At 39.0% G+C, this 13,811-nt stretch overlaps 1 protein-coding gene across 1 annotated transcript in view; it reads left to right on the top strand.

The window, feature by feature from the left end:
* Nucleotides 1–5,075: 5,075 nt before the first annotated feature.
* Nucleotides 5,076–13,811, top strand: part of slc5a9 (solute carrier family 5 member 9) — a 47,198-nt gene continuing 38,462 nt past the window's right edge. The window contains exons 1-4 of the mRNA XM_067513811.1: nt 5,076–5,233; nt 6,877–6,995; nt 7,564–7,635; nt 13,488–13,592. Coding sequence (XP_067369912.1) covers nt 5,212–5,233; nt 6,877–6,995; nt 7,564–7,635; nt 13,488–13,592 — 318 coding nt within the window. The 5' untranslated portion in view covers nt 5,076–5,211. The remainder of the gene's footprint in view (nt 5,234–6,876; nt 6,996–7,563; nt 7,636–13,487; nt 13,593–13,811) is intronic.

Raw genomic sequence — 13,811 nt, 5'->3', positions numbered from 1 at the left:
ACTCAATTAGCACTCAGCACACTGCTTATAGCCCAACAGAGGAACCACCATTAAAGAGACTGATAGGTGTTGCATATTAGTTATGACTCTGGGACTTCTGTTTAGACTGAAATACAGATATACCTTTGACTGATGAAAGGGTCTGTGCATTTTTCTGCTCAAATGGTTCTCTTGCCATGCTAAATTTGGTGGCAGTATGCACTTCATATGCTGTCTGTTTCCACATTGGGATCCCTGTGTAGTACCTTAAGAGTGAGAGAGTCTAAGCTGGTGATTAGTGCAGACTTTAATGGATATATTGGTAAAGGGAACAGAAGTGATGAGAATGTGATGGGCAGGTTTAGTCTTCAGGACAGGACTGCATAAGGACAGATGGTAGTAGACTTTGCAAAAAGGAGCCAGAAGAGCCAGCAACATAGGGTGAAGTATAAAAGTGGGGGTTAAAGTACTCAGGTGTGCTACATCTTGTGGCTACATAGTAATCAGAAATTCTCTTGTCATTCTTTTACCAACTGGCTCCTCTGGCTCCACTGGCACCTGTCTGAACCTCCTCTGGCAGTGTTGCACCTCCACCCGGCCATCAATCTCCTGCCTCGCTGGAGATACATCCACTGTGCTGCAGCAATTTCCATCCCAACAACTCCAAAGCAGTTATCCTTTTGGTGCTTTTAGTCAACCACTCGTTGCCCTCCCAGCAGCAGTTGAAGCCGGGCTGTTGATCACAGTGCATTAGTCAGCCTTCCTAGATTGGCTAACCCCACTGTCAAACGTAACAACACTGCTGTCAACTTCAGTCTGCTTAACATCCACTCTCTCAAAAACAAGGGACACTTGATCCAGGATCCTCTTAATGACCACAAGTTTGATTTTCTCTGTTAAACCGAAACAGGAACAGCCCAATTACTTTTCCCAACTTAATGACCCTACTCCTCCAGGTTTCGTTTACATCTGTCTGGTGTGTTTGTAATTAAGCCACCATCTCTCATCTCATTTCGGAATATTAAGGACATTAATATTTGAAACCCTCTAATACAACCACACTGGGCCACAATCCAGTTTCTTCTTTTGTCTCTCCCAAGTCTGGAGAACTGTAGAGCATTGTGTCAGGAAGGGGATCCAACGTCAAACCTATGCCAAATCAAACATGGGAATCATGACCCTTCTGTTTTGCTCATGTGATGGACAGATGAAGTTAGACTAGACCATGGACTATGATTTTTGTAGATAACATTGTAATCTTTAGCGAGAACAGAGCACAAGCGGAGGAAAATCTAGAGATGTGTAGGTATGCTCCGGAAAGAAGACGATAGATGGTTAGTTGCAGCAAGACAGAATACATCTTTGCATGAGAGGGACCCAAGTGGAATGGTGAGGTTACAGGGAGCAGAGGTAAAGAAAGGTGCAGGACTTTAAGTAGTTAGGCTCAGCAGTACAGAGCAATGGAGAGTGTGGAAAAGAGGTTGAGAGGTGTGTTGTTGACACAGTGAACATAGGTAACATTCTTACCATTTATTCTGTATAATCATGATGACAGAAGAGACCAAAACTTAACCTTTGGTGAATGTGTGGTGGCAAGCATGCATATAAGTGTGCCCCATACAAAGAGTCAAACAAGAGTGAAATTACTTTGTTACATATGCTATCTGCTCCAAAAGAATAAACCAGACTGACACAAAAAACAAATAGATAAATCAAATAAAAATCAATTAAACAAGTTTTACAATATCCAGTGGTATTATGCAGGTGCAACAAATAAATGGTGATGATTGGATTATTATGAAGACATTCAAAAGTTAGAAATGAGGATATGATGACACAATCCGCAGTTATGATAAATTGGGGTATGAAACTTTGACAGGAAAACATGCCAGTGTCCAATTTTAGTGCAGTTTCAGTTCTAGTCCTGCTCTTTATAGAAGGGGGAGGATTCTAATGACTCTAAGCAGTGATCAGTCTCCAACTGAATGTTATTCTCTGTCCAGCTAGTTTACTATGCAGTAGGTCAATGGGATTGTCTAGGGTTTAGAGGAGTTAGACAGTATCCTGCACCAGTATCCTACATGACAGGAGTCATGTCCACCACCAATTCTTTTGTTTAACTGATTCTGAGATGCAGATGATTAAGCCCACACCAGTCCCCCAAACCTTTCCTCTACTGAAAGGTATTCCATGTCTCCACCCTGATTATATCCTACAATTGCAGAGACACCAGAGAACTTCTGAAGGTGGCAACCTCTATAATGGAATCATCCATTCCAAATTGCTTTGAGAAGTTTTGTGAATCCAATCCTAAGCTACAACTCCCAGGTAGAAATGTTTAGACTAAGTTAGGAGCTCTGTGAGGGAATTTTATGAATGTTTGTCAGTGCAGTCCCCGGTGTTTGATGTCAGAAAATCTACTTCCTTGAAGCAATATTGACCTGTTTTTTCTTTGCGTCACTAATGTGCACAAAGGTCTAATGGACTATTGTTAAGCCATAAATCCACTTTTGATTTTTTCATTGCTTGTTATCCTTTGCAGCAGATTAAGAGCTAATCAAAAACATGTTAATAAGATTGGCCATTAATTTGTATAAAATGCTTATAAACTAATAATTGACTGCTGATTGATTAACATGGTATTTCCAAGTGAGTTCTCTAGTAAAGTCAATATGTACAGTATTGTGCAAAAATAATAGATAAATAGTGTGCAGAGATGTAAGACAGTAAATCAATCAGACAGGATTGCTGTTAAAGCCGGACTATGTCTGTGATAGATAGTCTGTCATAGTGTTTAAACCTCTTCCCTCTTAAAGAGGGAACTCCCTTCCTTCCCCTGAACCTTTACCAAACATCTCTCAAAATGCTCCAACTGGTTCAAAACTCAGCAGCTCACATCATCAGCAAATCTTCCTCTTTTCATCACATCACCCCTGTCTTACAGCAACTCCACTGGCTCCCAGTTAAATACAGAATAGACTTCAAAATCCTCCTTTACACCTACAACGCCATCCACAATCCTGCTCTTTCATATCTGTCTAATCTCCTCCACATCACCTCTCAGCACCATGCCTGAGAGAGCAGGAGGTACAGTGAGGTCTGTACCCTCTGCTCAGCACCTGGGCAGCAAAGCTTTCGGCCGCTCTGCTCGCAAACTCTGGAACTCACTCCCACCGGACATTCGAAACATTGAGTCTTTTCCGATCTTCAAATCCAGACTCAAAACCTACCTGTTCAAGATCGCCTACTCACCATAATGTGTCATTGTATTGTCCTGTCACTGTCTTTTATTTTGTTTGTTCATTGATTGTTTTGTACAGTGTCCTTAAGAGATTTGAAAAGCACTTATAAATAAAATGTATCATTAGTAGTATTATGATATTAGAGTACGTATGGTTTTAACGTGTTGTTAAGGGCCTGGTAAATCCCACCCCACCAGGTGTGGCTCCGCACAGCCACCAAGGGCCACGTTAGTACCAGTCCCAAGCCCGGATAAAAGGGGAGGGTTGTGGCAGGATGCGCATCGGCATAAAAAAACAAATACCAAATCAACGTGCAGAACACGTTTCGCTGTGGCGACCCCTGAAGGGACAAGCCTAAAGCCTTTGATCTTTTGTTGTTATTCTTCATTGTAATGTTTTGGTATGTCTTCCTTCTTAACTCAACAAAAATTTCAGATTCAGATACAACACTGTAGCCTGAATCCACCCCTGCCGGTGCGGAAGAGAGTGAGAAAGAGAAAAAAAATACCCTGAGAGTGAACAAGAGAAACAGCAATCAGGTAAACATGCTCTCTCCAGGTTTTAAGTCAGCAAATAACAGTAACAATAAAGATGAATTGATGTGCTGCCTTCACAGCACATGATAATATAATCACGAGACAGAGTATACAGTAAGCAGTTATTGGCGACTTTCATCATATGCACCCAGAACTTCAGGGACCTGATTGGTAGGCATGGACATGTTACTACACATGTGCCCTTGATAAATGGTAAAGATGGTTTACCCAATTTATAATTCCTTATTTGAGGGATTGTAATTCCTCTGTATTTTGGTAACTGATATATGATATTTGGTAACTGATATATAGTTATTGTAGGCTATTGCACACCTGCGGCACAGCCATACCTAAAAGATTTTTAAATGGTATTCAAGTATATCTGCTATTAATTGTCATATTTTCTTAGCCCCACCATATACTTAAACACTATGTAAACCTCCATCTCCATTTGAACAAGTTAGTAAACAAGTTTTAGCCAAACAAAAAGATATGCAGGTTACCCATTCTATTTACTGTAGCGGGAACTGATAAATGTGCCAATTCACGGCCATATACCTGTGAACATTAACAGAAAGTATTAATGTTCACAGGGGGGACTGTGGCGCAGGAAGGCAGAGCGGTTGTCCACCAATCCCGCAGTTGTTGGCTTCTACCTCCTCCGGTCACATGTCAAAGTGTCCTTGAGCAAGACACTGAACCCCAACTTAGTTGCACCTGGTGAGTCCTGGCCAGCTGCACAGCAGCTCACTGGTGTGGCAGGTAAAATGCTGTCTGTAATTGAGGTTATAAATAACCACAGAGTCTAAAAGTTCTTTCCTATTGCTGTTATTTGTTTGGCGAATAGCATTTGTGCTGTATGCACACACTAGTGGAGGAACACACACACCCAGAAAAGTGAATGAATTGAATTCTAGAGAAATTCATAAAAAAGTACAAGAAGACAAGCTAAAGACCACAGTTGACTTTTACAGCACTATCCTGTTCATAAAAAGGAAACAACTAGTTTGACTCTTTCAAAGCCAGAAAATGTCAGTAAAGTCCTTCAGTAAAGTCAGATTTTATTTCATACATGACAAACAATCAGCTAATTACACATGTTAGACAATAGGAAAAAGAGCAATCAAACTGCAATCTGTAACAAACATGTTTAACCAGTGGAGTTTGAATATAAGGACCAGCATAATACATATTTATTTTGTTATTAATGAGCAGTGTAGAACTGTTTAATTAAATATGGAATCAAACTCCATACTGTAACAAACATGTTTAACCAGTGAAGTTTGACTTCTTCAGTAACAAAGTGATTAATAATTAAGCTTAAAACTAAAGGCTGACTGCAGGGCCACTATCTCTGTTATACGGTGGTAATAACACAAAGAGAAAGCTCTGAAGGGCTGTGTCTTTAGTGTTAAAGAATTCACCACAATCTGGAATTGGAAATTGAAATCAAGATGTCGTCCAGTCCTACAACAGGTTTGAACCTTCTTTTACTCAGTTTTGGGATTATAGGCTCTGTGTATGATTGCTTTAGGTTTTTGGCATGTTAAAAGCAGATTTTTAGAGTTTTCTGAGCATGAAGACCTCAGCACAAGGTACAGCAGAGATGCAAACTACTATAAATTGAAAGATATGTGTTATAACAATTTAAAATCAGATAATTCAGCAACTTTTTATTGTCTCAGCTTTTCACTTTCAACCGTTGAAAAAAAATCTTTTTTTTTTTTAAGTTTTAGTTGCAGGTGCCCTCAGTTTCTACAGCTCTTTTGGATTTTAATCACATCTTCATTAACGAGAACGGGGACATAACACTGATGGTCATAACAGTCCTGTAGACCTTCCTCTCAGAAACAAACAAATCAAACACATAATTACTTTGCCCGATTGTTGCGATACAACAATACAGGACCGGGCAAGAATGGCCTGCAGACATCACACAAGGAAACACTGAGGCTCCGGTTTTCTGGATTAACACTCAAGAGAAGTGTTTCTGTCAGTGCGGGATTACATGAATGTGGTGGAAAATAGTTGTCATAAGGAATCACAACAATTCACATTTATTAACCAAGGATTGGACTTATTCGCTTTTGTTAATACTTGTATAGGATTTGCTAATATATCTAGAGTGCTTAATAGCTACAGATTTGATTAGCCAATTTTTAAAGAAAATCCCACTCTACTCAGTTTGTTCAGGTGCCACCTGTCAACCCTCCAAACCATGTTTCTGGTCCTCTGCATGGTGTGAGGCTGCCATCTAAAGTTGTTTGGCTGTATGTTTATTATGAATTTCAAAACAATAATTGTTTTTAATGTGTTGACTCCTTGGTGTGAATTAGCTTGTGGAGAGGAAGTTTAGCATAGGATAACAGAATGTCACAAGAGATAGGAAATTCAGAAAAGACAATGAAAAAAATTTACAAACTGCAGCTTGAGTCAGTTCTTCATTCAGAAATTATATTTAAAGCTGCAGAGAGAGAGAGAGAGAGAGAGAGAGAGAGAGAGAGAGAGAGAGAGAGAGAAGAGAAAGATATAATAACTAAATTTAGTATGGTGTATTGTTACAAAAAATGCCAAAATGCTATCTCATTTATAGAATGCAGTTGGAATTGAAAAATTTAATACAAATCATTGAAACGACTGTTATGGAAATTTTGGGCTTTAAATCATATTCTGCTGAGGCAAAGTGATTTTACAATGTATACATTTTATAAAACAAAACCCCACAACTTTGGTGCACGTGGTATAATTCATTTCATGTTTTTTGACATCAACATAGACTAAAAATTATATAAGATATATTATATATATTATATTATATAAGATCATTAGTCTGCATGTTGATTTGGAACAGTTTTTATGCCCTGGGACACTTCGACACGTAGCTGGGAGGAGGAGGGCACGAACCTCCAACCCTTTTGTCAGTGGGCGGCCACTCTACCAACCACGCCACTGCCGCCCCTGTGAAATAAAATTACATGATGAACACATTTCTGGGAGTGCTGTCATATCTTTGAGTTGTTTGCTTGTTCATGTGCCTTGTTCTGCTCCTGTATGGTATGGTTATTAAAGAGAATAAGTGTGCTCCCATACCTAAATTCTCTTCTGTATTTCTCATGCAGGTAGTAGTTCCTCTGGGTTAACCACAGCAGCCCCTTCCAGTGCCGGTCTTAGTCTGGATGCTGCTGACATCGCTGTGGTTGTCATCTATTTTACCTTTGTCATGGTGGTTGGAATCTGGGTATGAAGTTAATCTACATTCACTTTTGACATAATCAGCAATATCTGTACAGCTGCTAAAGTATCCTGAACATACTGAGAGGAAATATGTGTAAAACACTGTATGATATCGAACAAAGAGTTAATCACACACCGACAGGGGAGCTGCTATGCAGCTGGCCAATGCTCACTGGGAGCAACTAAGTTGAGGGAGTGGTAGACAACTGCTCCACCTTCTGCACCACAGTTGCCTCCGTGGAGGTGATAAGTTGCTAAGGCAGTCATCCACGGACCACAGGGTCTGTAGTTGGATTCCTGGTACCTCCTGGCTACTTGTCAAAGTGTCCTTGGGCAAGAAACTGAACCCTAAGTTGCTCCCAGTGGGTCATGTGAGCACCTTTCATGGCAGCCCCCACCATCAGTGAATAAGTGTGTGTGAATGGGTGAATGAGTAGCAACATTTCAAAGCACTTTGAAAAAAGTGCTAAATAAGTAGGCATTTGCCATTAGACAGGTGGAAATATGGACTCAGACTTTAGTGTTGGTGTAAATTTACTGCTGACTTAATATGATCCTTTTCTTTCATACAGTCATCAGTGCGAGCCAATCGCAGCACTGTAGGAGGATATTTCTTGGCTGGCCGTTCAATGACCTGGTGGCCTGTGAGTATCTGTTTTTCTAGTGCGCATGGACAAAAAAAGTCACGTCAATTATTTTAAATAGGGTGGCCAAACCTTTAGAACCACCTCTTCTAATAATGCACTCCAGTACTCTTCACTAACCACTTCCATCTCAAACAGAGAGTAGAATTATCGCCTTTCTGAATGTTTAAACATAAAAACTGAGAAATTATAACATTATAAAAGTAGAATTGATGGCAGAGCTGCTGTAATGGATTGCATTAGATCGTCATTGAGTGTTAAAAAAGAAAGCTAAACTACAGGTGATAATATAATAAAGAATATATATATTATAATATAAATATATATAATCTCATTGGCAAACATCATTATTTGTAATACACTTTGATGCCAGGGACAACTAAGCCTCTGGGGAATCATTTTAAGAGATTGTTGTAATTTGGGTATGAGAATGCTGGTGAAATCATGCATGTATTAGGAGACCACCACTCAGCCCTTAACCCCTTTTAAGATACAAACTTCAAAGACAAACGAGAAAAGATAGGTAAAAAAAGAAAAGGTGGCAAGATTATTTTAACAACACAGATCAGCTCAACAGCTCAACAGGATTGTTAAGACTGTCAGCAAAATTGTTGTTCCTAAAAGAGATCTATCAGCAGTGCTGCATACGCAGAGCAATCTCCAATCATTAAGGACCCTTACCACACCTCTCACAGCCTGTTCTCACTCCTGCCATCTGGCAAGAGGTACAGGAGTATGAGCTGCAGATCCAGCAGGATGCTGAACAGCTTCTTTGCACAAGCTGTGAGACTGATAAATGGAATGTGCCCCCCTTCATTTATGCACCCAATCACATACTCACAACCGACTGGTTCCCCTCAAACACATTTTAAAACCCTGTCCATGAGAGGACTGCTGCTCAAAAAGTGTAACTGTTTCCAATTTAAAATCACTTATCAATTTAAACTCACTCGTCACATTAATCTACTGTGTGTTGTGTTTTGCTACCTATTTACAGTTTTTGTTTTTTTATTAGTAGTTTTCTCTTTTGTGCACTGTCAGAGGCTGGTGAGGAAAAAATTTTTAATTACCCCCTGTGTATATATTAAATACCATATGTGAAATGACAATAAAGAATTTTGAATCTTCCAATCTTTAAAAAGTGTATATAAAATATAAAATGTTGGACTTAGGCACAGAGTATTCAAAAACATCTACTTAGGATTAGTCAGTCATGCAAAAACAAAACACATTTACCAAAATTCACACTTCATGTCATGACAAAAACATACTCTTGCAATGTGAATTGTGAGATATATGTACCTTTATGAACCATCTCAAATCAGTTAATATGGCCACAGGTAGACTCTGGTCATGTAACAGAGAGTCAGTTTTTGATTTTTTTATAATTACAATAATTTTTCAACAATATGTTTTCACTTGGTATGTTTTCACATTTTTTGTTTTATGCATTTTTATTTCATTTTGAAATAAATTTAGATTGCAAAATATTGTGCTGCTGGATAAAATCAATAAGATTAGTTTTACTACCATTTGCTTAGGGACAAAGTAAGTCAAGTTAAAACTGCAACAAAGTAACAAAAATGTTTATATGATGTTATAAATGTATAAAGCTTTTGGAGTTTTCGAAGCAAAACTTTGGTACTGCTATTTTTAAAAAAGTATTGTTGCAACCCAAAACCAGTTTGGAGAGAGAAAACTTTTTGTTACAGTGAAAAATAATACTGCAACAAAGGAATCGTTTTTAAAACAAAAATTAATGGCAGCACGGTTGTGCAGTGGTTAGTACTGCTGCCTTACAGCTAGAGGGCTCCGGTTCCCTGACTGACTGTGACTTTTCCTTGTATAGTTTGCATGTTTTTCTTGTTGTTACGTAGGTTATCTCGGGGTACTCTGGTTTCCTCCCGCAGTGCAAAAACATGAATGCTACGTTAATTCGCTACTCTAAATTGGTGTGAATGGTTGTTTGTTTGCACATATTTCTCTCTGTTGGCCCTAAGATAGACTGGCGACCTGTCCAGGACACTGCCACTTGCCCTGTGACGGCTGGGATGGCCCCAGCCCCTCTTTGACTATAAACAAGCTACATGGTTACATATAATGGATGGATGGATAGATGAGACCAAAACTAAATGAAATAAAAACTGTTTATATATATTTTTTAAATTATTTAAAATGTTTTCTAATGTTTGCAGTTTTTCCGCTTTTGGTCTTTCTTCTCCAAGATTTGCTCTTTCGGTTCCCAGTTTTTGTGTTTGCGGTTTGAAAACTTTTTGCAGTTCTCATTTTTTGGTTGAGGTTAAGGTTACAACACATTATCCCACACTGTGGGATAATGATGCCTCTTAATTGGCCAGCCAGGGCCGAAGGGACAGCAATGACGAACCATTGACTTTGGCCAGAGATGTCTTCTTTAGCCAATATCATTAGGAAACACACATTTCCTTTGCTACACAGATAACACCCAGTTATCTATTAAAAGATTACAAAACAATTAACGAAAAACTTCAGTTGCTGAATCTGCAAAGTACAAATTGGCTTCCAAGTTAACCCAAGTTATCGGATTGTGGTTGTCAGTTACTGAAACAACAAAAAACCTTTTTTACGATCATGAGTCTCAGGCAAATGCATAAATAAGCACATACATTTTCAAATAAGATCATCTTAAAAAATATTAAACATTTACTTTAGCTCACATATGAACAAAATCTCTACAACAGTCTTCTTTCACCTGCAGAATATTGCCAAAATTGGGAACATCCTGTTTCAGAGTAATGTTGAAAAAAATAGACATTATTAGGATGTCGAAACTCCCTAAAAATCCTCCAGTTGATCCAGAATGCAAGAGCATTAACTGCGATTAGGAAGGGAAATTATATTTTTCCTTTATTAGCATTTCTCCATTGGGTTCCCACAAAATATAAAATTGAATTTGAAATCTTCCTCCTTACAGACAAAGCTCTCAAGCTCCATCATATCTCAAAGACCTCATAGTAACGTATCACACCAACTGACCACTTAAGTAGGTAGGTGTTTCTGGGTTTCTCTGTGTCAGCCCTGAGATAGACTTGCAACCTGAACAAGGTGTACTTCATCTATACCCAATGAAGCTGGAAACCAGCACCCCTGTAAAGGGTGGATTTATAATTGCCCTTATTTCCCTTATTTCTAATTGCTTATTTGATGGATTAATACCGTGTATAGTTAGTAGCTTCAATCTGATTTATGTTGTTATTACATTTCTTCTTCATTCCTCAGGCATCCTCTCACTTTCTGTAATTTTGTTAAACAATGTGGTTAACCACTCCACTGCCGTAGCATTTCTTTGCCAACACTGGTATGTAATCTGGACCAACAGCTGGTCCTGTCTTCATCATCTTTATTAATTACCTAACGTCATCCTTACTAATTGCCTAATTGCCCTGGTTCACTTTTTCTGCTTCTTCTGACCTCTCTCTTATTTTCTACATTCATCAGCTCCTCAACGTACTACCTCTACCTTCTTCATACACTCTTGGTTTGTCAGCACGTTTCCATCTACATCCTTTACCAACTTAACCTGCATCACATCTTTCCCAGCTCAATGTCACTGTCTGTCCAGTTGTCCAGTCCTTTTATCCTTCCTTAGTGTTCAGCTTCTCATACGTCTCATCATATGCCTTTTCCTCAGCCTTTGCCACCTCTCTCTTCCCACCTCGGTCTTTACTTGTCTACTTTGATCATCTTTTTTACTATCCCAATTCTTTTTTGCTCGTCTCTTTCCTCTTATGCTTTACTGAACTTCCTCATTCTACCAACAACTATTTGTGTCCCCCTTTCTCTGTCCTGATGTTATACCAAGAACCTTCCAAGCTGTCTCTCTAAGGACTTCTGCAGTCTGCACATCTTCACTCCCAATCTGCGTCTGATTCACCTTCTCTGAATTTCACCCAAAAGTCTTCCTCTTTCATTTTCCACCATCTGGTCCTCATTCTTTCTCTTTGTTAACTCCAACGTCATCCTGCAAACCACCATCTGGTGCTGCACTCTCTAGCTACACTCCTCCTGCCGACACCTTACAGCCTCTCATCTCTTTTAGGTTGCATCCCCTACATAGAACGTAGTCCATCTGTGGGCACCTTTCTCAACTCTAGTTTTTCACTGCCAGTTTTGTATTACGGAGGTGGACCCAAGTGAAGAGATGGTAAGAGGGAGTATACTAATAAAATTGGCTTTATTAAAGACAAAACTAAAAAGAGCCAACAGAAAACCACTCTTAAATGGAGAGTAGGAATAACACAAAGCTCTTATCAAGAAATATGGCTGGTTTTATTTGATAACCAAAACAATGACAATCCAGTGTTTAGCCTAGGATGCAGAGATCCAGTCCTACATGCCTCTCTGCAGTATCCTTACAACCGTCAACCCCACCACAACTTCCACGTACCTATAGAGACTGTGTCTGTTTCCCGATCAAACTAAATAACATAAACCAAAAATTACCACAAAAGGAGTTAATCATGATGACCTAATAAAAGTTAAGACAACTCCTCTTACAGAACAAAACCCCAAAACTATTAAATGTGGATTATTAAATATCATTACTCTCTCTTCAAAATCTCTGTTATTAAATGACTTAATAAGTGATCATCAATTCGACTTATTTTGTCTTACTGAAACTTGGTTGCAGCAGCATTAGTTATCATGTTCCTATAAGCACAGGCCGAGGTGGAGGAGTGGCAGCAATCTTTCACTCAATCTTATCAATAAACCCTACACCTAAACATGGTTATAACTCATTTGAGAGCCTTACTCTTAGCCTTTCACACCCAAACTGGAAAAATCAAAAACCACTATTATTTGTTATCGTGTACCGTCCTCCAGTCCCTTATTCAGAGTTTTTGATTGAATTTTCTGATTTTCTATCTGATTTAGTGCTTAGTACAGATAAAGTCATTATAGTGGGTGACTTTAACATTCATGTAGATGCTGACAGTAACTGTCTCAACACTTCGTTTAATTAATTATTAGATTCAATTGGTTTTTCCCAAAAAATAAATAAACCCACTCACTGTTTTAGTCACACGTTAGACCTTGTCCTTACGTATGGAATTGAAGCGGATAATTGAACAATATTTACTCACAACTCTCTTCTGTCTGACCATTTTTTAATAACATTGGAATTTACAATAACAGACTATACAGCAGTTAGGGAAAAATTCCACTATAGCAGATCCTTAAGTGAAAAAGCTGTAAACAAATTTAAAATTCTTTCATCATTTGCTTCACCATATGTTAATACAATGGAAAGTAGCCATCTTAATGTTACTCCTGCACAAGTAGATTATCTTGTTGACAATTCTGCAGCCTCACTACGTACAATACTCGATAGTGTTGCCCCTCTGAAAAAGAAGGCAGTAAACCAGAAGAGGTGATCTCCATGGTATAGTTCACAAACACGCAACTTAAAACAAGCAACACAAAAGTTAGAAAGGAAGCGGCGTTCCAGAAATTTAGAAGAATCTGATTTAGCCTAGAGAGGTTGTCCACCAATTTCGCACTTGTTGGTTCAATCCCCGGCTCCGCTGGTCACATGTCAAAGTGTCCTTGAGCAAGACACTGAACCCCAACTTAGTTGCTCCCTGTGAGTGTTGGCCAGCTTTATAGCAGCTCCCCCCAGTGTGTGTGCGGTTGTGAGTGCGAATGGGTGAATAAGAAGCAGTGTAAAGCGCTTTGAGTGCCAATAGGTATTAAAGTGCTATATAAGTGCAGACCATTTACCATATATTATAGCTTTTGAGTATGTTTTCCACTCATTTTACAACAGTGATAGGGATCCTTTTACCAACTCTGCAATCCTTCTCTGTTTACAGATCGGAGCCTCTCTGATGTCCAGTAATGTTGGCAGTGGCTTGTTTATTGGTCTAGCTGGAACAGGAGCAGCTGGAGGCATTGCTGTTGGGGGATTTGAATGGAACGTAAGAAACATGGCTTGCCGTTCACTGCGTGATTTTGAAAGAGAAGATCTCTTGCATTGTGGACTTTCCATATACTTTATAAGAGGATGCGATATAAATCTATCCACTATATAGTGCACTAAAAATATCCCACAATGCAACACTAAAAGTAGTGTACATCCCATATACACTAATTTCTGCTAACAATCCCACAATGCAGTGCTCGCTGTTTAGGAGGTG

The sequence above is a fragment of the Channa argus genome, chromosome 8 (assembly GCF_033026475.1).
Source record: "Channa argus isolate prfri chromosome 8, Channa argus male v1.0, whole genome shotgun sequence".
Lineage (NCBI taxonomy): Eukaryota > Metazoa > Chordata > Actinopteri > Anabantiformes > Channidae > Channa > Channa argus.
This window is presented reverse-complemented; position numbering and strand designations above follow the sequence as displayed.